Source organism: Artemia franciscana, chromosome 7 (genome assembly GCF_032884065.1).
Source record: "Artemia franciscana chromosome 7, ASM3288406v1, whole genome shotgun sequence".
NCBI lineage: Eukaryota > Metazoa > Arthropoda > Branchiopoda > Anostraca > Artemiidae > Artemia > Artemia franciscana.
Window position 1 is genome coordinate 35,607,694 of NC_088869.1, and position 22,747 is coordinate 35,630,440.

At 35.2% G+C, this 22,747-nt stretch overlaps 1 protein-coding gene across 1 annotated transcript in view; it reads right to left on the minus strand.

Moving 5' to 3' along the window:
• The window catches only part of LOC136029677 (protein farnesyltransferase subunit beta-like), a 37,725-nt gene that overhangs the window by 3,052 nt on the left and 11,926 nt on the right, over nt 1–22,747 (minus strand). The window contains exons 2-9 of the mRNA XM_065708180.1: nt 21,155–21,399; nt 16,379–16,543; nt 16,127–16,239; nt 14,391–14,516; nt 8,820–9,019; nt 7,322–7,422; nt 4,832–4,964; nt 1,497–1,611 (exon numbers count right to left, since the gene is read on the minus strand). Coding sequence (XP_065564252.1) covers nt 1,497–1,611; nt 4,832–4,964; nt 7,322–7,422; nt 8,820–9,019; nt 14,391–14,516; nt 16,127–16,239; nt 16,379–16,543; nt 21,155–21,385 — 1,184 coding nt within the window. The 5' untranslated portion in view covers nt 21,386–21,399. The remainder of the gene's footprint in view (nt 1–1,496; nt 1,612–4,831; nt 4,965–7,321; nt 7,423–8,819; nt 9,020–14,390; nt 14,517–16,126; nt 16,240–16,378; nt 16,544–21,154; nt 21,400–22,747) is intronic.

The following is a 22,747-nucleotide window of genomic DNA, read 5'->3' on the forward strand; positions in this document are numbered from 1 at the left end:
AATTTCAGGCTTTTTTCGAAATTCCCAAAAATGTGTCTAAGAATAATTAGTCTGTTAAATCCGACTTAATGTCCTAACCTCTGAATCAGCGTCCATTGAGGAATATTTCCCGTTACAGTTAAAATGTGTTTTTAAATTTTCGGATATTGTGGGCCTCATTCGCTCTTTACTGGGTCGCGTTCACGGCTAACAACCATCGTTAAGAAAGAATATATACGTTATATAAATTAAGCACCCAGATCAGATCACATCTAAAAAAATATTAAATTCTGTATATCTGAATATCCCGCGAATGATTTTTCAATTCACTTTTAAAAATACTAAAATATTGCCAAGCCTTTCCCAGTGAGCAATCATTCTGAAAACTTTTATCCAAATCCATTACCTTTTTCTCGGTTATGATCGAGCAAATGCTATTCAAAAGCTATTACAATTTTTGACTATTTTATGAGAAACACATTAAAAGAGCTATACTGTTTTATGCTAACTTACCATATATAAGTCTATAAGGACTAAACTGGGGTATCAGACAAAAATTTTGAGCAATGAATCAATTTTGAGTGGCCGAAAGGACAGGACATGTGATTTTCAATCTCTAACTGAAAGCCGTGACACTTTGATTTGATAATGTATTATCAAAATTTGCATCTTGAGATTATTTAACTTGTGCTAAGCCAGATTTTAAAATATTGAATGAATTTAAATATGAAGCCATATTTGAACACATATTTGAAATAAAATGAAAAATTTTTTCGTAGAGCTAAAGTGATCCAACAGTATTTTGATTTTAATTTAGAAGAGTTACAATTGATGATCCTTATTAGCAGTTTAGTTTGACTACTCCAGGATTTCATAAAGCTTCATAGGCTACATTCTTTTAAAAATAATTCATTGTAAAATTACCGAATCTGATGTAGACAGTAGGATAACTAAACTGAAAAGAATTAATGCAGTTCTCTAGATACCATGAGTCTAACTGGTTAAGCCAGTTTCGGACGGGGGTCAGTGGCGTGATTCTGTAAGCTTAGTCAGAGTCGACCCAGCTCTAAATGGGTACCTGGAGACATCTAGGGAAGGTAAACAGGAAGGGTGTGCGAAAGCACAGGATGGTTGGCCCCCAACCCCCCATTGCACTTCCTGGCTGAAGAGCCAAGAAACGGAAATCAGCACCGCCGGTAGGGACTGCAAAGTCTAATGGGGTATCCTTTACCTTTTTAACTGGTTAAGCTATACGGGAAATATCTCAAGCATGAAATTTAATTTTTCAAATAGGATCGCTTGTCCTTTTTTTTGTGTCCATTATTTTTGCTTCAGTTTGAAATTATTAGCCTTCAGATTCCACACTTAGTCAGCGGGTAATCTTCAGTGTCGAACCTGAAAATAAAAATAAGCCAACTTGTTTTGTTTTTATATATCAAATTTTTTCTTTCGTTTGTTAGAAATATCTGTCAAAATATCTCGGAGTCACAAAAGTTCGGGTATCGAATAGCACTTACTTGGAGGGCTTGTCAATAAATCCTCCATTATCCTTTTGACAACAAAGAAGAATATATTCCTGAAGAGCTTCAATATCGAAGAGCCAATGAGAAACATCTAGACTATTTCTTGAACCTACATTAGGAAAAAAGAGACAGATATTATTTACCTTCGTTGATTTAAACCAAATAAAGCAACTGGCAGTCTGAATCTAAAAGATCGGAGCAATTGGACAAACAAAACAAAATTGCTTTCCCGTCTATGGTGTTGTAGTGCGATCTAGGAGGCGCCAAGTTCAGAGCTCTGTACCAAAAGCTTCTCATTGGCAAGATAGGAGTTTTCATAACTGTATTGTATATCTAAGTTGTGTTGCCAAGTGACATATAGCGATCGCAATTTCTGTCGGTCCCGGTTTTGCTAGTTTGGGCACTTCCAGATAAGCTAGGACGATGAAATTTGGCAGGCGTATCAGGGACCAGATTAAATAAAAATAGTCGCTTTCCTGATTTGACCATCTGGGGGGGGGGGGGGAGTGGAAGGACGGTTAATTCAGGAAAATTAGAAAAAATGAGGTATTTTTAACTTACGAACGGGTTATCGGATCTTAACGAAATTTGATATTTAGAAGGACCTCGTGTCTCAGAGCTCCTATTTTAAATTCCGATCGGATCCTTTGACATTGGGGGGAGTTAAAGGGGGAAACAGGAAATCCTAGAAAATGCTTAGAGTGGAGGGATCGCAATGAAACTTGGTGGGAAGAAGCTCTTGACTGTTGGCTCTTCCGACCTCGTCACAAATGCCGTATGAGCTCTTGGCTCTTGTTTAACTACATAATACTCAGGAATCTCCATCCTGAGAGCGCAATGTTTCCGGATTTTTGGCGAAGATTTAATATGGAATTCGCCACGTTGTTTTTTTCGACCTGAAGAAACTTGATACGAAAACTGAGGTTCAAAGTCTGTATACTACAGTTATATTAGACGTTCTCTTGAATATACGTGTCCATCTCGGCCTCTGGAGCTGACGAAGGACTAATCAGACAAACTTAAGATCTGACCATGAAGCTTTTTTTCAGTTTTTCAAACTACAATTTTGTCTTTGCTAAAACTGTGAATTACTGCATTCAAAAGTATTTCATGCAAACCCGTGGTGGAGTTTGCTGATATTCGTATTTGAGTCGGAAAAAAAGTTACTTGAGATTCTATACATTCTGATTTAGAAACGCCTCCACTGAAAATGCATGTCTTCTTTTGCCGTCGTATCTCTTTTCAATGGCTAGAGGTTAATCATACTTAAAGAGGTTAATGTACTAAGTTATTGAGAGTTGAAAGTATGTCAAAGATCTTTAAAAGCTTGTTAACAAAAGATTCCCGAACCAATTTATCCAACTGAATTTGAAAAGAGGGGTTTGTAGTTATTCGAATAAAAAAAAAATTAAATGCTTATTTCTTCACTTAATAGACGTTCCACTTTGAAGGGGGTTGTCAAAACTAGTTCTATTTTCTTTTTTTTTTTATTTAGTTTTGATTTGAAATGAAAGACCCTATCTCACATTTGCGTAAGCTTCCCGGTGAGCATAATGTGGCTTACAGGTTTTTTACAGAGACTTCTTATGTTTCTTATTTAACTAAGCAAAACCTATACAAATTACTGTATGAATATGAAGGGTGTATCCATTATACATTAAACTAAAAGAAATACAGTTGACACACCAAAAGTAAAAGAGAATTTCCAGCCCTAAAACGAGTATAAGTTGGCTTGTTTAAAAGGAACAGAAGCTGTCCTGTATATCGGGCTACCCCTTCTACTCTTCACGCTTAAGTTTGACTAATGATTTACTGAAAGTATTATGTAGTAAACAAAAAGAAAAAAGAGTGGTAAGTGCAAATGTACGGAATACCCATTAAACCTTTGAACTACAAATTTGTGCGTTTCAAGCAGATGCGAACAAGCCCCGTGGAAAAACGTTGGAAGTCTGTGGAAAGTCAGGCCTTTTCTCCCAAAAAAGTTTGGGAGGGGCTCTTTACATTTAATTTTAGCCCTGCTACTAACATTCCTATTTTTTAACTTCGTTTATGCAATAAGAGGGGAACCGTAACCGCCTTTGCACCCATTCTACACACATAATCCAAATACATATGCAGAAATACTGTCTCAAAATGAAGGGATGTCGGTTATTAAAACCTGCGTCCATATTTATCTGGAAACAAAGAAAAAACACCATGGAAAGTTTGAAAATGTAGGCCTAAAACTTTAATTTTCAGGCTTTAGGCCCCCTCCAATAAAGGAAATATCCACTGAATCTATAAAAAAGGCTTATTTTTTATGGACTGCATATATTTTTAAGGAAAAATGAGCAACAGCGCGTCAGTATGGTGTCGGAGACTGTAAGCATATTTCAAATTCACATTGACAATTCTGGGCCAATCGACTATATCACAATTCTAAATAAACTAGATCTACGTTGAATGGGCAACGTGAGGTGTTGTGGCAACCTTTGTTCGGCTTCGCCGAGTAAAGGTTAAAAGAGCAACACTTTGGTTTTATCCCACATTTACCGGCTCTTCACGACGGTCAATTTGAAGGGATATTTATGCCCTAGCCTCCCTTCATTTGAAGGAACACATTTGTAATAATCGTGTAACGTGGATACTCAGGGGATGACAGCTTTCGTGTTATACTTTAAGTATGGAATAATAGATCTACCCACACAGGCTGAAAAAAAATGGGGACCCACGCCAATAACAAAAATTATTCATTGAGCCTTCTCCCTTCAAAAGCTTATAATTTGAAAATTAAGTTTTGGCATTTCAAACCCTCTGAAAATCATATATGGCTTATCTGACCAATCCATAGAAAATTCCATCAAATATATTCTTTTGAACTGCAGGCTATATATAGATTTTAGCACCAGATCATTTGATTCTTAAACTTACTATGGTTATACCCCACCCATCAACTCTCCCACCAATTCACGAGATAGAGGAAGAGTTTCATTCCTGGATTTGTAAACATTATTAATCAGTGAATTTGTTGTATTGACTCAGTTTTGTAGTTGATCTGACACTGTGTGTCTGTGTCTGTGTTTTTCCCCCTTTTTTGACAAATTTTATCTGACTGTAATGCCTGACATAAAGCGCTAATTCGGCGCCACGCGCTGTGAAAGTCGCTTTTAAAATAAAAGTCTCTCTCTCTCTCTCTTATAAATAAATTTCCCAAAAAAATCATACCAAAATGAAACAAAACATTCAGACCATCGGATTTATTTTTGTTTTCCTTTTTTTAAATACATTTTGGAATCTAACATCTGTAACCATTATAAATAAATCAATTATGAGGAATAGTGCTAGCCTACCTGAAAATAGCAGTCTCCTGTGCAAAAGCGGAAACACACCTCCTACCCAGAAACTATAACAGCTATCAACGAGCTTATTGGTCCGGCCTTGAAATCCTCCTTCTAGTCCCATCTGTTTAAGCGCGATCCAACGCTGAAAGATGATTTTGAATCAATATATGCTAAGGATTATTATAATTAAATTCTAACCAGTTTCAAACAGCGGATAAACATGTATGCAGCAAGAAATATCTGTCAAGAATTTATCAAAAAATGTACCTAGTATATACTGGGGAAATCCCCCTAAATTTTGCAGTAGGGACATCCCTTCCCTGTGGGAAAACACGAGAAGCGATCTTTATGAAAGGGTGCAATCCTTAGCAAACTTTTACGATAAAACTCAACATATTCTAGAAGCCCAAATCAGAGGTTACAGGCTCCTCTGAACAATAATACAGAATTTCGCATTCTTCCCGAGATGCACACTCCATGGATCACGGATGCACATGGTCAAGGATGCACACCTGTTTTGTTTTTTTGCAGGAATTGATCGAACCGAAACAGCAGTCATATATTATCGGGAGATGACTCATTCAACCGTGAATTTAAAGCTCCAGTACCTTTTTCAAGTAACAACATATATCATGTTGCAGCGAAGTGTTGATATTATCCACATTATCTATCAAAAAAGAAAAAAAAATGACTTCCAATCTCAGAGGACATACTGGCGCGCTTTGGCATACTCGTCCCTAGAGATAAATTGGGTCGATAAAAAAGGAACATTTAACTATGCATTTGCACTCGCGGCTGAGGCTAGAAAATCGGGAGATCGCTACCTGTGCTGCGAAGACAATCGGGCTGCATGCGAAAAGGTATTTTCTTGTACAGAAAAACTAACGATAGTTAAAGACAGGATCACTAAATTGAATCGAGGCTAAGCCCACAAGGACACTAGCCATTAGGTCAGATATATGCGGACCTTTTTTTGGAGGGGGGCCTAAAGCCTCAAAAAGAGCATTTTCAGGCCCAAATTTTCAACTTTTCATGAGAGATGCTTCAGGTAATTTTCGCAGGACGTTAAACCCTGGCCACTATTTGCTTGAATGAATTTATTTGAACTAAGCATGCAATAAAGGTAATGAGAGATTGACAACTCCCCTGTTATTGTGAGTGCGGTAGTTTTTGATGGAGCACACTATTTAAAAAAAAATAAAATATTGTAATATAAATTTTACGTAAGAAGGACATTAAAATCTAAAATTGAACATTAATCTAATGCTAAAATCTACCAAATTTAACGATTTTGGGATACTAAACACCACAAACACGTAGGTTAAAAATCTGACATTTGTTTTATAATTAGAAATGGAAATAGCGATAGATTTTTGCAAGAAAAGGATTTGTAACTCACTCACACTGTCACATTCTTTGGTAAAAAAAAAGTTAGAAAAATATGGTATAGATATAACAACTGACAATCATCTTTGTCTATATGATATTTCCTTGGATATTTACGCTACCGTTATATTACACTGAAATATTTTTTTTTGTATATATGCTAAAAGTTAAATTTTTTTTTTTTTTGGATAGTTTCATTGGAAAGTATTCTTTTCGGTATTTTCATTGAAAATGAAAACTTTCCTTTTGGTATTTCCCAGCCCCCTTAGATTCTGAAAAATGCATATACCAGCCTCACTAGAATCTTAAGCTTCTTTCGTATCCATTTATGCTTAGAGAAGCCAGCGAAGGCATAGACAAGGAGTTTTCAACCTTTCTGCTATCACCAGGGCATCTTCCACTCCAGTTGCATGAAAGTTTTAAGTTTCAAGGAACGCCATTTTTGTACAACAAAGAGTGTTCTTGGCACGATATTTTCTCCTCGGTCCTTAAAGACACCAATTAAGAATTGTCTTAGGGACCCCCAGATCTTCTATTTGTAAAGCACGGGCTAAGCACTTCAACTAACATCAACAGGAAATATTCGTCATTCAATGCATATTAGTCAGTTATGGATTTCAATATTTCATGTTCGGTACCGTATGTTGAGAAGTCTGCTGGAACATGCGCTTTCAACATCAAAATAAAGTTTATTTTATTTGAGATTTTTACAAAATTATTTTGCCCCCATTATACTTAAGCCGAGATCGATTTTTTTTTTTTAAGCGATGACAAGTAGTACGATAGGCTAGAGCACTCCAATGCCAAAGTCATGTTTGTCAGTAACTGAACCACTTAATGCGGTAGCTTTTAAACTCTGAAGAGTTTTAGATTTAAATTAAAACGTAGTACCCGAGAAAATATCCTTGAATTATTTTTAATAAAGCATATACTTTTATAGGGGGGAGGGGTCTTAGGGCAGCAGCATAACCTCTCAAGCAGTTTCGACATACAACTAAATTTTGTTTGAATTTTTCATCAGTCGGTTAATCCACTCTTACTACTAAAGCCAGAATCATTTCTTTAAAACACGTTTTCAGTAAAAAAGTGGAGGCCATAAAATCATGCTAATACCAAGACTTTATCAGCATCACATAAATATTCCTTTGCAAGTAAAGCCAGCCCAGCATAGCCACAAAACGTATAGCCTCCATGAGCTTCTAATCCAGGGTAGCCTATAAAATAGAATAATTAAAATTTACACAATACTAACATCCACAGTCTTTTAGTCACGCTCTCGACACTGAGCTAAAACTAATAGACAAAATTGATAGGCAAAACCAGTTATCAATAGAATTGGACATTTGTAATAAAGCAAAAGCATCATGCTAAACGGATGACACTTTCACACTTAACAGAATTTTAATCATAAATATAACGATCTACGGTGTTCCTTCCGACAACACCCCTTACCAGACTATTGCTAGTTTGATTTTAATTTAAAGAAATAAAATTGATGCTCACTGCCACAAAAAAGCAATGAAAATATTCTTCAGGGTCGATTAAGTTTCGATCAGATCAGACAAGATTGATTTCAACTACGGTAAAATAATTTGATCACTACAAATATAAACTCCTTAGATAACCTGTGGCTAACACCCAGGCAAACACAATTCATCTTTCATCTCCTTTCTAATGATTTTGCTTTGCCGCGTTCCAGGATTTCCCATAACCGTGTCTCATGTCAATTTGGAGCATTATATCTTTCTTTTTCCCCTTATGGGTTATTTAATCAAAACTAAGAACTTGAGGAATTTTGTTCGCTGTATATCTTGACCACATTTTTCAAACCGTCTATGCCACTTGTTCTTGCTATTAGCACACTCAGTCAAGGGCTTCACTATTATGAGATAGCAAAGATTATAGTCCCTTAGAAACCGCTTAAAAGTAGAAAACGTGAACTTAAGATTCGTGACGACTAGAAAATAGGTATTTACCATATATTTTAATATAAATAGTATTTTTCAAAACCAAATCAACAGATGGCCTTATTTTCATAAAAATGACAATTCAAAGAGCTGAAATTGTATTTTCTTTCGACGACATTTTTTCTTATATTTTATTGAACACAATCAACAACTTTAAAGGTATGGCCTGTTCTCCAAATATTTTATATTGCTTTGACCACAATAAATAAATAAAAAATCAATCTGTGTCAATTTTAGGCCACCTTTGGGCTGAGTTCCAAAGGAAAAATTGGCATTGAAACTTGAAGACTTCTTTCTCAAAATATAGAAAAAATACGAGAAAAAACTAAACTATAAAATAAAATGTTTTTTCTAAACTTATAGCCTTTCTTTGTCTTTGAGTTTCACAGACCCCAGAACGGACAAGGAACACCTGGAATCAATCCTTCTATCTTTAGAGCCTCTTCCATTATGAAAAACAAAAATATCTGACCTATTCTTTAAATAGAAGGTTAGGAAAATTACCAAAAAAAAAAATATGCACTTCATTTCGAAATTATTAAATTTTGGGGGTAAAGAGACCCACAACAACTTCCTATACAGTAAGAAATTATATGACTTGCGCTATGTCTAGAAATTGCTTTGTCATTAAGCCAAAAAAATACCTGCAAAACCACCTTCGTAGGTTTGACATCTTATTATCCATAGATCAGTATTTAGTGCCAAGTCTTCTGTCAGAAGATTTGTTAATTTTGCGACAGCTAGAGCACAATACACGCCACGGATATCCACTTCACCACCTTCGTGTAAAGTAAAACTGCCATCTGGCTGATGCATCTTTCTCAGGAAACACAGGAGTTGCCGTCTAAAAGAAGATAAAAGCAGTTAGCGCGACTGAATTTTACACTACTTACACACACTCTTAATATCTAGGGAGGGATCTGACAGCTAAAATATGTCATTTTTGGCCAACATATTCCAAATATCAATGGGGACGAGATCCTACAGAACAATTTTATAGGAAGGGATATTCGTGTATGAACGAAAATAAATTCACCTCAGTATATCTCTTGGACAAACTATCAGTTAGTGACTAAGAACAAAATGTTCTAATCGACTCTTGACATTTAGAGTTTATAATTATAACTAGTTATTAATACTTATAAATATAAATGAAAAAATGCAATATGCTCTTTACATTTTGAGGAAAAAGGAATTTGAAGTTAATAGCACTGGCTTTGTGTAAGAAATTAGAAAGGCATATAAAGTAGAGCAACCATAAACTAAGCAAAAACTTGATTAATGATACATTTGTTAAAGACTAAAAGAATCAAGTTGAATTAGTTGCAATCATTTATTTTTTAAATAAGTCTTTCAAGTCTACTAGTTTTATAGACCTTACTTTTTTTTTACAAAACAGATTCATGGGTTATATTTTCAAAGAAAAATTTGACCACCAGAATTGTCGCTGAGATTTTTGTAGAGTTTTTGGCTCAACAGATTCGACTAGATTTAGTTTTGCGAAGACTGTTTTTACCAAACAGATTTGTTTAAATGTAATTGAAAACTAGTAAGTCGAATTTGATGCTATTATTATTTTGTTGTCTTTTTTTGAAGAAAATAAGGACTCTCAAGTCTATTAGCTTTGAGAGCTTATTTTTTTTATTCAACAAATTCATAAGTGGAATTTTAAAAACTTTGTTTGCTCAACAGAGTCTTTAGATTTAAGTTTTTGAAGGGTTTTTGATCAACAGATTTGTTTAAATGTAAATGAAAACTGCACTCAAGCAAAGGGATTTTTCATTTGTCCGTCCACCCATACATTTTATAATTCATTTAACCGCTTGATTTTTTTTAGTGTTGGCTTAGAATTTTAGGGGGTGAACTACCAAGTGGTTGGTAATCTCAGATAGGATATTTCATCAAGAGTATGCATTTTGGGAGGTTCACTTTCTGTCACAAACAATTTTTCACTATTACAAAACAATCTACATTAAAGATAGTGAATGCAAAATAATGAGATGACCGCTAAAACAATTTGAATGGTTGTTTTGAATCCGGTTGAGGAAGTCTTAAACAACCCCAATGTCTTTGATATTCTTTTTATTCTCTTCATTTATTATTTTTTTTTCATTATTGTCTTTTGGGTTTTTTCATTAAACGGGTGCAACAAGTTTTACTTTAGGCGATTGATGTATAGTTTATCTGGCGGAACAACAACTTAATCCAGAAAATAACAGTATTTTTGAACTTTCATGGAGGTTATCTTCGCTAAGCCCTCTTGGCGACTTCGAAAACACTCTTCAACGTCCGTTTTGCCATGCAAAAGACTAAGACTACACTTCAATGCCTTGGCGATAGTCCTTATGCCTGCCTGATCGCTCCATCAGATGTCACTTTCATGAAAAAGAAAAGGAGCAAGAAAAAAAAAGGCAAGAAAAAGATCATCATTGTCTAACTGTAACAACCTCCACTCATTGCGAAGCCTGTCAACAAAAGATTCAAAGGGAACAAATGCAACACTCTTCGCAATATCATTTATACCTCTTTCTAATTGTATATTCTTTGGCGAGATGCAACAAAAATACTTTAAAATCAACCCTGACAGCGACAATTTTTTTCAAAATAAACTTTGATACAACAACACAGGCACCATTTGCCTGTAACATATAGTGCATGACGTCAACTTTGCTTAAATTTTTGAGAACGACACCAACGTCCACACTTTCAATAGTTATTTTGGTAAAAAATGTTCGTTTCAATCGGATTCTTTCTTTTCACCTCCATTAGAACTACTGGTTTCACACATCTGCCCATCAAAACTGGCACAAGGCAACGAGCTTCGGTAAAAATCGTATGCGTCAATAGCTTTGCAGTGTGAAATGCACAAGTGGAATTGCGAAGGTTTTGGTAAATAGAACGCGAAACAGAAACAAAGTTTTAACCTGCAGATCTTTCAGCGAGTCCAATATTTCTTCGCAGTCACTCGACTTCATCATGGATTTTGACTGGGAAGGGACGTACTGACCTTAAAAAAGTACTTCTGGAGTGCATTGAACTGTTCGAGAATACACAATGAAGTATCAACTTGGGTTAGCCACCGAGATTCAACGTCCTCTAGAAAAGCATGTCCAGGCAAGCCTAATTCTGTCTGGGTTTTTTCATAATCCTTGATTCTAGACAACCATATACTGGATAAGTAATAAATGTGCGGATCACCAAATCAGTAACAATCTGGCCAGAAACTTTGAAAAGAAAGGGTTATAGATAAACTTCATTTACACAAGTCCATGTAAGAGATCAGCTTTAATTTATACTTACATCGCTTTGCTTATGAGCACAGCTACCTTTTTCTCACAACTTGGACCATCACATTCCAACATCAGAAGTTATTTCAATTTAAAAGATAAGTTAAAGAAGGCAATCTCCAATCTCTCAAGCAATTCCTCATCTGCAGCATGTCCCATGAAGTAGATCTCCGATTTACGCTTGATCACTTGTTAATAGCTCTCTGAACATTTATTATCTGAATTCAAAAGCAAATCACCATCGCTGATCACATTCCCACGGAGTCCCCTCCGTGGGAAATAAGTCCACCAGGTTGTCAAGTAGAGCTTATTTTAATTAATAAAAACCTGATTCCTAACTATGAGATCCAGACTATTTTGGCTGAACAGATCTCAAAGGCGTACCCTAATCATAGAAAAATATATACAGAAGGATCTGTCCAGAGGGAGAGAGCTGGAGCAGGAGCATGTATCCCATCCCTGATCTTGAACCTCTATTCTCCTCTTCCATTGGGATCTTCTATTTTGTCTGCTGAGTTATGTGTCATTCGCCTGGCCTTGGATGCACTTTAAAATATAACATAGAATCTGAAAATATACTCTGTCTCTCTGACTCCAAATCAGCATTTTTTGCTGATTGCCAATTGCCAATGACAAGGATTTATATAATATTAGAAGATAGCTTCTTAATCTTAAGACTAAAGGCAATCAAATTTATTTGCAACATGTTCCAAGTCATAAAGGCATCAAATATAATGATATGGCTGATTCTCTAGCAGCAAAGGCTTCCGTGTTAATCCCTAGTACTTCCTCTGACCTCAATTCACGAAATATTCCAAATACTTATACAGCTATCATGAATCCTAACCTGTCCTGGGATTGATCGTAAGATATTTAAGGCATCTATTGATATCTTAAAGAAGAGGAACATTGTATAGTGATTATTAAAGAATGAAGAAGTCAATTTAAAAGGAGATGATTTATTTATGGATTTTGATTGTGCAGAAGAGAGCGGGAGTGAGTAGGAAGTATTCGGCCGGGCTAGTGGTCTTAAACTGCTGGGGATAGGTAGCTCAGGTACCCGCACTTCCCACAGCGTCTACTGATTGTTTGCTGACTGGAGGAGAATAGTGCTTCCAGTGGCTAGCTTTTCCGATGAAGGAGTCAAAGAGGTGAAAGGACTTGATGATAGTCCACATACCTCCCTACAATTTTTGGAGCTTGAACTGGATCACATTTGAAAGAATTTATTGAAGATGGCGCTTTCAGCATACAGTAGCGGGCTATTTTAATATTTTGAAAGTTTTTGGTCATTATTATCCCTATCTTCATTTAGTTTCTTATCCAGTTACCCCCCCCCCCTTTCTTTTCGAAATGTTTGTATTTTTGTTGTTGTTTCTTTCTTGTAAAAAAAGAAAACACACAGAGTTCGACCTCTCTGTCTGCCTTGTTGCAGGGTGATATGTAAAATTTGTGCTATATCTATTTAAATAAAACTTTCAATTCTGACAATTACTTTATTATCCCATAGAGCTCCTCTTCACATTTGGCACTAGCTGTTTCATTTTACACTGGGGTAAAAGCAATAGACTAGGCACAAAGAACCAGTAATGAATGAATGAAACAGATTTATTTCCCATTCTTAAACAACAGTTAACAAACGGAGTAATAGTAAATAAGGAAAAAAGAAAAGAAAACACAATGAAATATAACACCATATTCACAAAAACAAAAATTTTTATTACACTTTCAAAAAAGAAGATTATCATACCGTCAAAAAAGAAGATTTTTACACTTTCAAAAAACCATACGTAAAGAGTGATGTTAACACGTAAAAATCATGGTTCAGATCAAGCGAACTCCAAAATCTGTTACGTTTTTCAATGACAGGGGTATCTGTACCTCTATATGCTGCTTTCTCTGGAATTTCTGGCCTAAAGTGGAAGATTAGAATAGCACTTTAAGAACGAAGAACTCTGTTATCCCCTTCCGAGAATATTGGCCATAAGGGAGATAACGACAGAATGTGCCGGGTAACAAAAACACTATAAAGGTGCGCAAGTAAAAAAAAAAAACGGTTAAACAACAAGTTACTCTCAACATGGAATCTATAACTACTGGGTTTTTTTTTGCAAAATGCTGAACAAGAGCGAAACGAGTCAATTTAAGGCTTGATGCAATCAGAAGGCCCAGATAAGTAACAGTACTAGAAACGATCCAAACTTGCCAAACAGGAGCAGTAAAGTAAGCATAAACTGTGAAGAAACGGAATTTAACTTCACTAACCGATTTCACGGAATTTAACCCAAAACAGCGATATTTGGTCTATTCCGAGTAGTGACTTTATCTATAAAGAGAAAAATTTGGTTTTTCTCAGATATTCTTACCACTTTCCTAACTTGGCCGAAGCTATGACTTTATTAGGTGGCAAATACAAGTAAACGTTCCACGTGTACTTTTTTTTCGTCTATAACCTTTGGTTCTTCACAATATCCAGGGACAGCACGCTTATCAATATTGCAATCAATAATATTGATCAATAAGACTCGATTAAATTCGAGATAACCGAGACAAAGTGACTAGGAATGGGACACCTTACAATAAATGAGTTAAGAATATGGTTTGAAAGAGCTTGAAGAGGTCTATCGATTGGTCTACTCAAAATGGGCTTATATTTATGATTTCTGCTATTTGTTCCACAGTCTTCTGTGAGCCAGTCTATTTTCATCTTTATTTTATTTCTTTAATATGCAAAATTAGCGTTCACCACAAAGCTTTTCGCTTCAGGAGACAAATAGTTCCTTCTGACTTGCAAAAGCTCTAATATACCAGTGAAACATTCTTAACTTATTCCAGCATATAGCATTAGATCATTTCAGGTTAGAAACAATGTCTTTATATCCCTTCCTACTAAACAAATTTAATGCAGCTAAGAATCAAGAATCTTACCTGTTAATAGAAGAATACGCATCTTCTGTTCCGATTATGCATAATGCACATACTGCGGCATAGGTAGCAGCTAGATGAGGAAGCTGACAGTGCCCTCCACCAAACCCACCATCAGAAGATTGAAGACTGAAAAGAAAAAGAAGTAGACGGTACAGCAAAGATTCAATTTACTGTAAAAAAAATTACCAATTCTACCTTAGAGAAATTTTCATTCTCTTTCCATAGGAATTTTCTTTTCTTAAAGCTTAGTTTGTGCTTAGCTAGACATCAAATTCTAGCCATCACCATTTCAGAACAATCACGGCATCTTAAAAAAGAAACAGAAATTTAGGCGTTTGCGTCTGGTTGAGCCGCCGCATTAATTGGACTCAGTAAAATTGTTAGTCATTTTTGAATATTCTTTTTTTCGCCGTCATGTATGCCTTATTTTGGATATTGTAGTGTTTCACAATACCTCTTGGCCTAAAAAGTAAAAGCAAATATTTTACATTCGAAAAACTCAAACGGTGACGCAACTCAAGTTACGTCGTGCATTTTCTTATTTTTATATTTTTCCGATATTGACGGATTTAGTAGCATTTTTTTTGTCTCAGGCTAGTGGCAAGTTTGGAAACAAACGAATGTACAATCTTAGTATTACTACTTACGTATATATTGGTTGTAGCATTCAGTTAACTTTCTCAAAGTTCCCATCTTTTTATAGTTATTCGTAATAACTTTTTATAGTGTTTCGTAAGCATCTCATGATATGCAGCAGGATTAATGATTTGTCAATGTATCTAAAAAGAATTAAAACTATGCTAATATTTAGGGAGTAAGTAAAGAACTTCAACACTTCAAACAAAAGCAAAAAAAAAAAGACCGTAAAATAAAGTTATATTTTGCTATAAGAGATTACGGAGCCCAGCCTAGCATTCAAAATAGAGCTTAGTTTGAAAAGAAAAGTTTAAGTTTTCCCAACAACAAAGTATAAATTAATCGTAAATACATCTCTATTCATTGAAAAATGAATTTCTCGAATCTTCTATTTTTAAGTTTTCCTTAATGTAGTTTCATAATGGATTTATTTTTACAAAACATAATACACTCAGACTAAAGTCTCGAGGGTCAAATTTAGACCTTTTAAATGGAAAACAATAATAATGTTCGGAAACAGCCGTTGAAAAATCAAAGTAATTGGAGCAATTTTTTTCATTCCTGGACTAATTGACATCACCATGTAAGAAAAGCTGAATCCAACCAAGTAAATCCTAGCCCGATCATTGCAAGAAATAATATATGGCTGATGTGTATACTTGATAAATTTTTCCGGCTTCGAAAGAGAGCCAAATGCATAATTGCAGCAACAAAAAATTAATATTTGAAATTTATTAACTGGAATGGTGAATGTTTGAAGCACCAAAAACCCAATCCAAATCACAAGCCTTCAAAAAACTTTGAGCCAAGATTTTTTGGAATTATAAAAATTTTTATAGGATAACTTGAAATTTCGTAACATAAAAACAGTCTTTTCAATTTTGACTATAATCCACTTATAGTGGAATATTTTAATTATAAAAATTTTTATAGGATAACTAGAAATTTCGTAACATAAAAACAGTCTTTTCAATTTTGACTATAATCCACCTAAAACAGCCTCAACTAAACAAACAAACAAACGTTCCGTTATGAATTTGACTTAAAAATAATAGCATAAAATAACATACAAAATTAGCATAATTAAAAAAAAATGAAACCTATTCAAAAGCCTGACAACAGCAATTGAATCTTCCACGGAAATATCAACTTCGAGCAGTTCTAGACTGTGCAATATCCAGTAACACAACCATGGTATGCTGGCATCGAGGCACTGAAAAAAAAAAAAAATTTATAGGATAACTTGAAATTTCGTAACATAAAAACAGTCTTTTCAATTTTGACTATAATCCACCTAAAACAGCCTCAACTAAACAAACAAACAAACGTTCCGTTATGAATTTGACTTAAAAATAATAGCATAAAATAACATACAAAATTAGCATAATTAAAAAAAAATGAAACCTATTCAAAAGCCTGACAACAGCAATTGAATCTTCCACGGAAATATCAACTTCGAGCAGTTCTAGACTGTGCAATATCCAGTAACACAACCATGGTATGCTGGCATCGAGGCACTGAAAAAAAAAAGAATACAAAGTCAAAAGACTTTTTTTGCAGTGCTATTTTCACTTGTTCTGCACTAGTAACGAATGCATACAGCACAGGGATACAAAGAAAATATTCCCAGAAAAGAAGCCGTCCTGGCCCCGTCCTGGCCGAGTGGATTGGTGCGATGGATTCAGGATCCTTCGTCTGAGAGGACGCGGGTTCGAATCTCGGTGCACCCAATTGTTCAGTTTGGGACGGGGGTCAGTGGTGGGACTCTGTGGGCTTAGCCAGAGTCGACCCAGCTCTAAATGGGTACCTGAAGAAATCTGGGGAAGGTAAACAGGAAGGGTGTGCAAAAGCACAGGATGGTTGGCCCCCAACCCCCATTGCACTTCCTGGATGAAGGGCCAAGAAACTGAGATCAGCACCGCCGGTAGGGACTGTAAAGTCTAATGCCATATCCTTTTACCAGAAAAGAAGCATAGATTTCCTTAGGGAATTTTTTGAGAAAAACAGCAAATAAACATTTTTTTTACTCAAATGAGCTTTCTTTGAACCCAGGTGCTTATGATGTGTGAAACAGCTTTAATTGGACCCAGACACTTAAGGTATTGCAGCAGGAAATAATCGCAGTCAACTCTTTTCATCATCTATCTGACAGTTTATGACTAGTATCAAAATGCGCCTATTTTGGTGCACTTGAACGATGAGACCTCTGTGTTCACTTTTTATTCCTGGCAGGGAATAAAACATACAAGGGGTGGTCTTAAAAACTTGGGAGAGGGCTTACTCGATTGAATATCAAAACTTCTAGGGCGCTTTTTAAGAGTAAAATGTGATTGGATAAAAATAAGATAGGATACTTCATTAAAAAACTGATTTTTTTTGTAAGTATGTATTTTAAGAAGGTTCAAATTCCTGTGAGTGGAAATTCTAAAATAGCCAATCGATTTTAAGGTCTAAACCCCCTTAAAAGGAGGTTTAGAGCCTCCAATCTCGACTTTAAAAAACTGCATTTTTTGGTATCTTTTGCGTTTATGACATTATGCTTGATGTTCGTTCTTTACTAGGTTCCAGCAAAGATAAAATGAAGAGAGAAAAATTTCAAAGTGAAGAAGAAAACAACGAGTCTATGGCCAGTACAAAGAAAGGAAAATACGAACTAAACGACTAATATTTCGCCTATATAAAATTAGGCATTTTCAGTGCTAAATATTGAAGAAACTAATTAAAATAGCCGAGATAAAATAATCTATAAGATCTAAAACTAAAAACAACAACAACAAAATATAAGATACAAACCAATATCTACACAAACAATTAATACTTATTTTAATTAATACTCAATTAACACAGTTATTTGACCTTCGAACTATTTTGAACAAAATGGATATTTAAAAATTTTGAACAAAATGGATATTTAAAAATTTTGATCAGATACATTTGGGGAAAAAGGGCGTGAGGGGGTGGCTGCCCTCCGATCACTTTTGACTCCTAAAAAGGGATTGGGAAGTATAAAACAACAAAGAGAGAAAAACTCAATGAAAAACAACAGACAAGACTGAGGCCAGTAGAGAAAAAGGATGAAAAGCTAAAACGACAAGGATATTTCGCCTGTATGTATGGAGGCGGTTTTCAGCACAGAAGAAACTAAACTAAGAACAAATAAAACTACCAAATGATAGATATGAATACAAACAAACAAATGATAGACTATTTAAATTATAAAATAGATAATATAATAAAATAGATTATTAAACCCTGTTTCGATGAAACGAGGGGCTGTGATTTCGCTAGTGGATAGAGCTTTCAGAATTTGTTCCCAGGAATTTCTGGATCTGAATTATTGTATTGAAGAATATTTTATTTGGAATAGTTACCCAATTAAATTCATTGATAAAATAATAGAAAATAGACATATTAAACATAATAGTAGGGTAATTGGAGTTCTGCAGTCTTCAGAATTAAATGAGTCTAAAAGTTTCATTTCTTTACTATATGTACCTGGTTAGGGAGAGAAGCTTAAACGAATTTTGCGTAAATATAACATTGATGCATGTTTCCAATTGATGAGACCAATAGGTAGTTTCCTTAACTCTGGGAAGGATTTAACCTAAGGAAATTTAGTAAGTGGAGTGTATAAGATTCCTTGTTCTTGTGGGAAGTTTTATGTTGGTAGAACTCACCAATAATTTTTAGAAAGATCTATTGAGCATCACAACTCAATAGAAGAAACTCTACAATTCAGAAAGCCTCCTGAAACTTTTGTTTCGGCTTTGGCAGAACATATTTTCTTTCATCCTGAACATTTTTTAAAATTTGATGAGGCCACGGCTATTTCTAATGATAGAGGTTTTTCTCAGTAGGTAAGGGAGACCATAGAAATAAAAAAAAACATATGTTTTTTAATCTTTTAATAAATAGAGATACGGGAAATTTAAATAATAACCCAAATTATAATATTCTTTTGAAAAATGAACCAATAGCTAATAAGGGAATTAAGATTTTACAAAATCACCAGGGGACGAGATTACGTACTAGACAAAAAGAATTGCTTCAATAATAGCTAACAATAGGATTATTTTGCAACAGAACAATTAATTTCATTTCAATTTTTATACTTTTTTACTCAGCTACTTTGGTGTTCTCATTGAAGTAACTCTATTGGCTTCTGTGACCTACGTGGATCAGTTGCAACAATTGTATTTTATTAATATTGGTGGCGGTTTTATTTGTTTTTAGTTTATTTTAGTTTTTTATCTTTGTTTCTTCTGTGCTGAAGAGGCCTCGTTTATATACAGGCGAAATACCCGCGTCATTTTAGTTTTTCATCTTTTCTCTCGACTGGATGCAGTCTCGTTTGTGGCCGGCCAGTTCGGCTTAAGATCTTTCATTTGGCATGGAAAGTTATGACTTCAAATCGAATGAGCTCCTCTCCAAAGTTCATACGGCCACCCTTTCCATAAAAACCTTATTTGTTAACAACAAGCAATAAGATAACTTATAACCCTTGCCCCGGGGGCTAGAGGGGGGGGGGTCAACTCCGAAGGCATGGCTATTTGATATTATTATAAAACGCCCCTTCCATAAAAAAAACTTATACCTTAACAATGGGTGACTTGTAGAACTTACAGCATTTTCCCTTAGGGCTGTAGGGTATATTGTAAGCCTTGGAGGCATAGTTTTTCGGCATTTTGACTATTTTGAACAAAATGATTATCTCGAAATTTTTATCAGATACACTTGGGAGGGCCTTGCTACCCTCTAATCACTTTTAACTCTTAAGAAGGAGCTAGAATCTTCAATTTCTATTCGAATGGGTCTTTTTCAAAGTATATGGGACCATCCTTTCCATAAAACTTTATATTTTAACAATGGACAACTTGCATAACTTACAGCCCTAGCTCTGGGGGCTGTTGTGGGTTTGTCAAACCTTGAGGCATAGTTATTTGGCCCTTGAAATACTCTGAATAAAATGGCTATCAAATAATTTTTATTGGATGCATATGGGGAAAGAAGTTTTTGGGGGAAGGGGCGATGGTTGCCCTCTGACTACTTTTGACTATTAAAAAGGGAACTGGAAATTTTGATTTCCAATCCAATGAGCCTTCTCAAAAGTTTATACGGCCACCCCTTCCATAAATTTTATATGTTACCCTGGGGCAACTTGTAAAACATATAAACCTTGCATCAGGGCTGTGGGAGTTTTTTTAACCCAGGAGGCATAGCTTTTTGACCTTTGGATTATTTTGAACAAAATGGGTATCTCAAAATTTTGATCGGATGCATTTGGAGAAAAAAGGTGTGTGTGTAGGTGTGAGGCTGGTTGACCTCTGATCACTTTTGACTTTTAAAAAGGGAGTTAGAGCTTTCGATTTCCAATCAAGTGAGCCTCCTCCAAAGTCTATACGATCACCCCTTCCATAGCAACCTTATATGTTAACAATTGGCAGTTTTCATAGCTTAAAACCCTTACCTCCAGGCTATGGGGGGTTTTGTCAACCGAGGGGGCATAGTTATTTGGCTTTTGGTCTATTTTGAACAAAATGGCTATCTCAAAATTTTGATTGGATGCATTTGAGGAAAATAGGGTGTGGGAGGGGGGCTAGCTCCCGCCGATTACTTTTGACTCTTAAAAGGGCACCAGAACTTCCATTTTCTAATCAAATCCAGAGTTTATACGATCAATCCTTCCATAAAAACCTTATATGTTAACAATGTGCAACTAGCATAACTTACAGTCCATACTTATGCATGAGCTTCTACATTATTACTTCTTTCTATTGAAAGAAGCTTCTACCAGAGGTTACTGCAACAATTTACACTTATTAAGGGACAAAAATCAAGCTTAAATTAATTTGAAAAGTAAAGAGCGAATTTAAAAGTTGAAAGAGAACAAATGAAATGTATATAAGACTTGAATTTCTAAACAAACAGAAATTATGGTAAATAAGGAAATGGCAAGACAAAACTTTCAATGAAGGCAACGAATCTCAGCGCCCCATAGCTTGTAACATCCAGGACAGCATCCCAAGTAGTATGTACCTTCATCTAGCCAATGCCTTTATAAATCTCTTCAATATTTAATTTTCTAAAATTTAAATAGTTTTCAAACTAATAAACTAAATATATAGTACCTCAAAACTTCCTGGAAGATGGTGCAGTCCATTAAGCAGGTAATTATTATGCTTGGATCTTTTCAAAAGGGGGTACTGACTTGAATTTCTCAGATTTTCAACTTGTTCTTGATAAATGACTCTTACAGCACCTTCTGTATTTTTCTGTTCTTCGATTGTAGCACTTTCTAACTCCCCAGACTGCGTCAAAATCTTTAACCGCTTTTGAAGTAGATCAGCAACAGACATCATTCGACTAGGATCCTCTGATTAAAAATAAAAAATATCAGAATGAATTTGTGTTGCACCCATAATATCATGGACAAAAGACACGCAATTTCAAAAGAAAGTGTCTGTACTGCACATAACTATCAATTCTTTGGCTACTTTGCTTGATCGAGAAAAAAAAGACATTAAGCAAATTGTCCATTTAGAAGATCAGCCTTATCTATTGAAGATGAGTTTAGTAAACTGTGGTCAACAAGGTCAGGAATAATATGATGATTTGTGTTTTTAGCAGAGACATGTCTCCAGAAAGATTTTGGGTTTAATTTGATTTCAGAAGCTAATTTTTTCTCATAAGCAGATTTCAGTTTTTTTATAGAATCTGTTACACAATTCTGTGCTGCCTTGTAAATTGACAGAGTCTCCTGATTCCTCTTCTTCATATACTGTTTCCAAGCTCTAGATTTCTGGTTAATCAGCTTCTTAACTTCCTCAGTGAGGAAGGGAAGTGTTTAGGTTGTTTTCTAAAAATAACCCTAGAGTGTTTCTTTTCAAGAGCAAGGAGAGTGTTTTTGAAATTTAACCAAGACTCATTTATGTCACCAGTGATAAGCATTGACCAGTTTGCAGATGAAAGTTCCTGCTGTATTTCCTCATAATTGGTGACAGTCTGAGGATGAAATTCAGTTTGAGGACGACTATTTAGGGACAACACAGACAGAATAACTAGGTGGTTGCTACTAGAAATTGGCGGTAAATAATTATTCGAATGAGGGAATCAGGATCATGCAATATGATGAAATCTAACAGCGAGGGATTCTGATCAGCTCTATGGTGTGTAAGCTTATCAACAGTCTGATGAAGAAAATTATTTGATAGGCAAGATAAAAAAGGTGAGTCTCTACTACTAGATGAAGAATGTCCAGTTCCTTCAACCCACCGAATTGCAGGAAAATTAAAATCTCCAATGATTATTAACTCTGATGAGCTAGGAAGGGATATTGAAGATGCCATTTCATCAATAACAGTTTTGAGGGCCAATTCACTAGCTTCAAGGGAAGGAGCACTTGGACTTTGATAGACGCACCCAAGACACAATTTGTTATTAGCAATGGAGATGTCAAGCCATACACTTTCAATCAAAGATATATCAAGCATAGAAGAATTTACAACACTAACCTGGATGATGTCTCTTAAATAAACACCAACTCCTCTTCAACAATTTGGGTGCTTCAAGTTGCTAAATAGCTGATATCCTGATATCTGTAGCGAAGTTTCAGTAACCACAAATAGAATATGTTTTGGTAACAGTTCAACAAAACCCGCAACATCTGCTACTTCTTCGAAAATCATATTTCTGGGAAAGTTGGCAGAATACCAGGACTACAT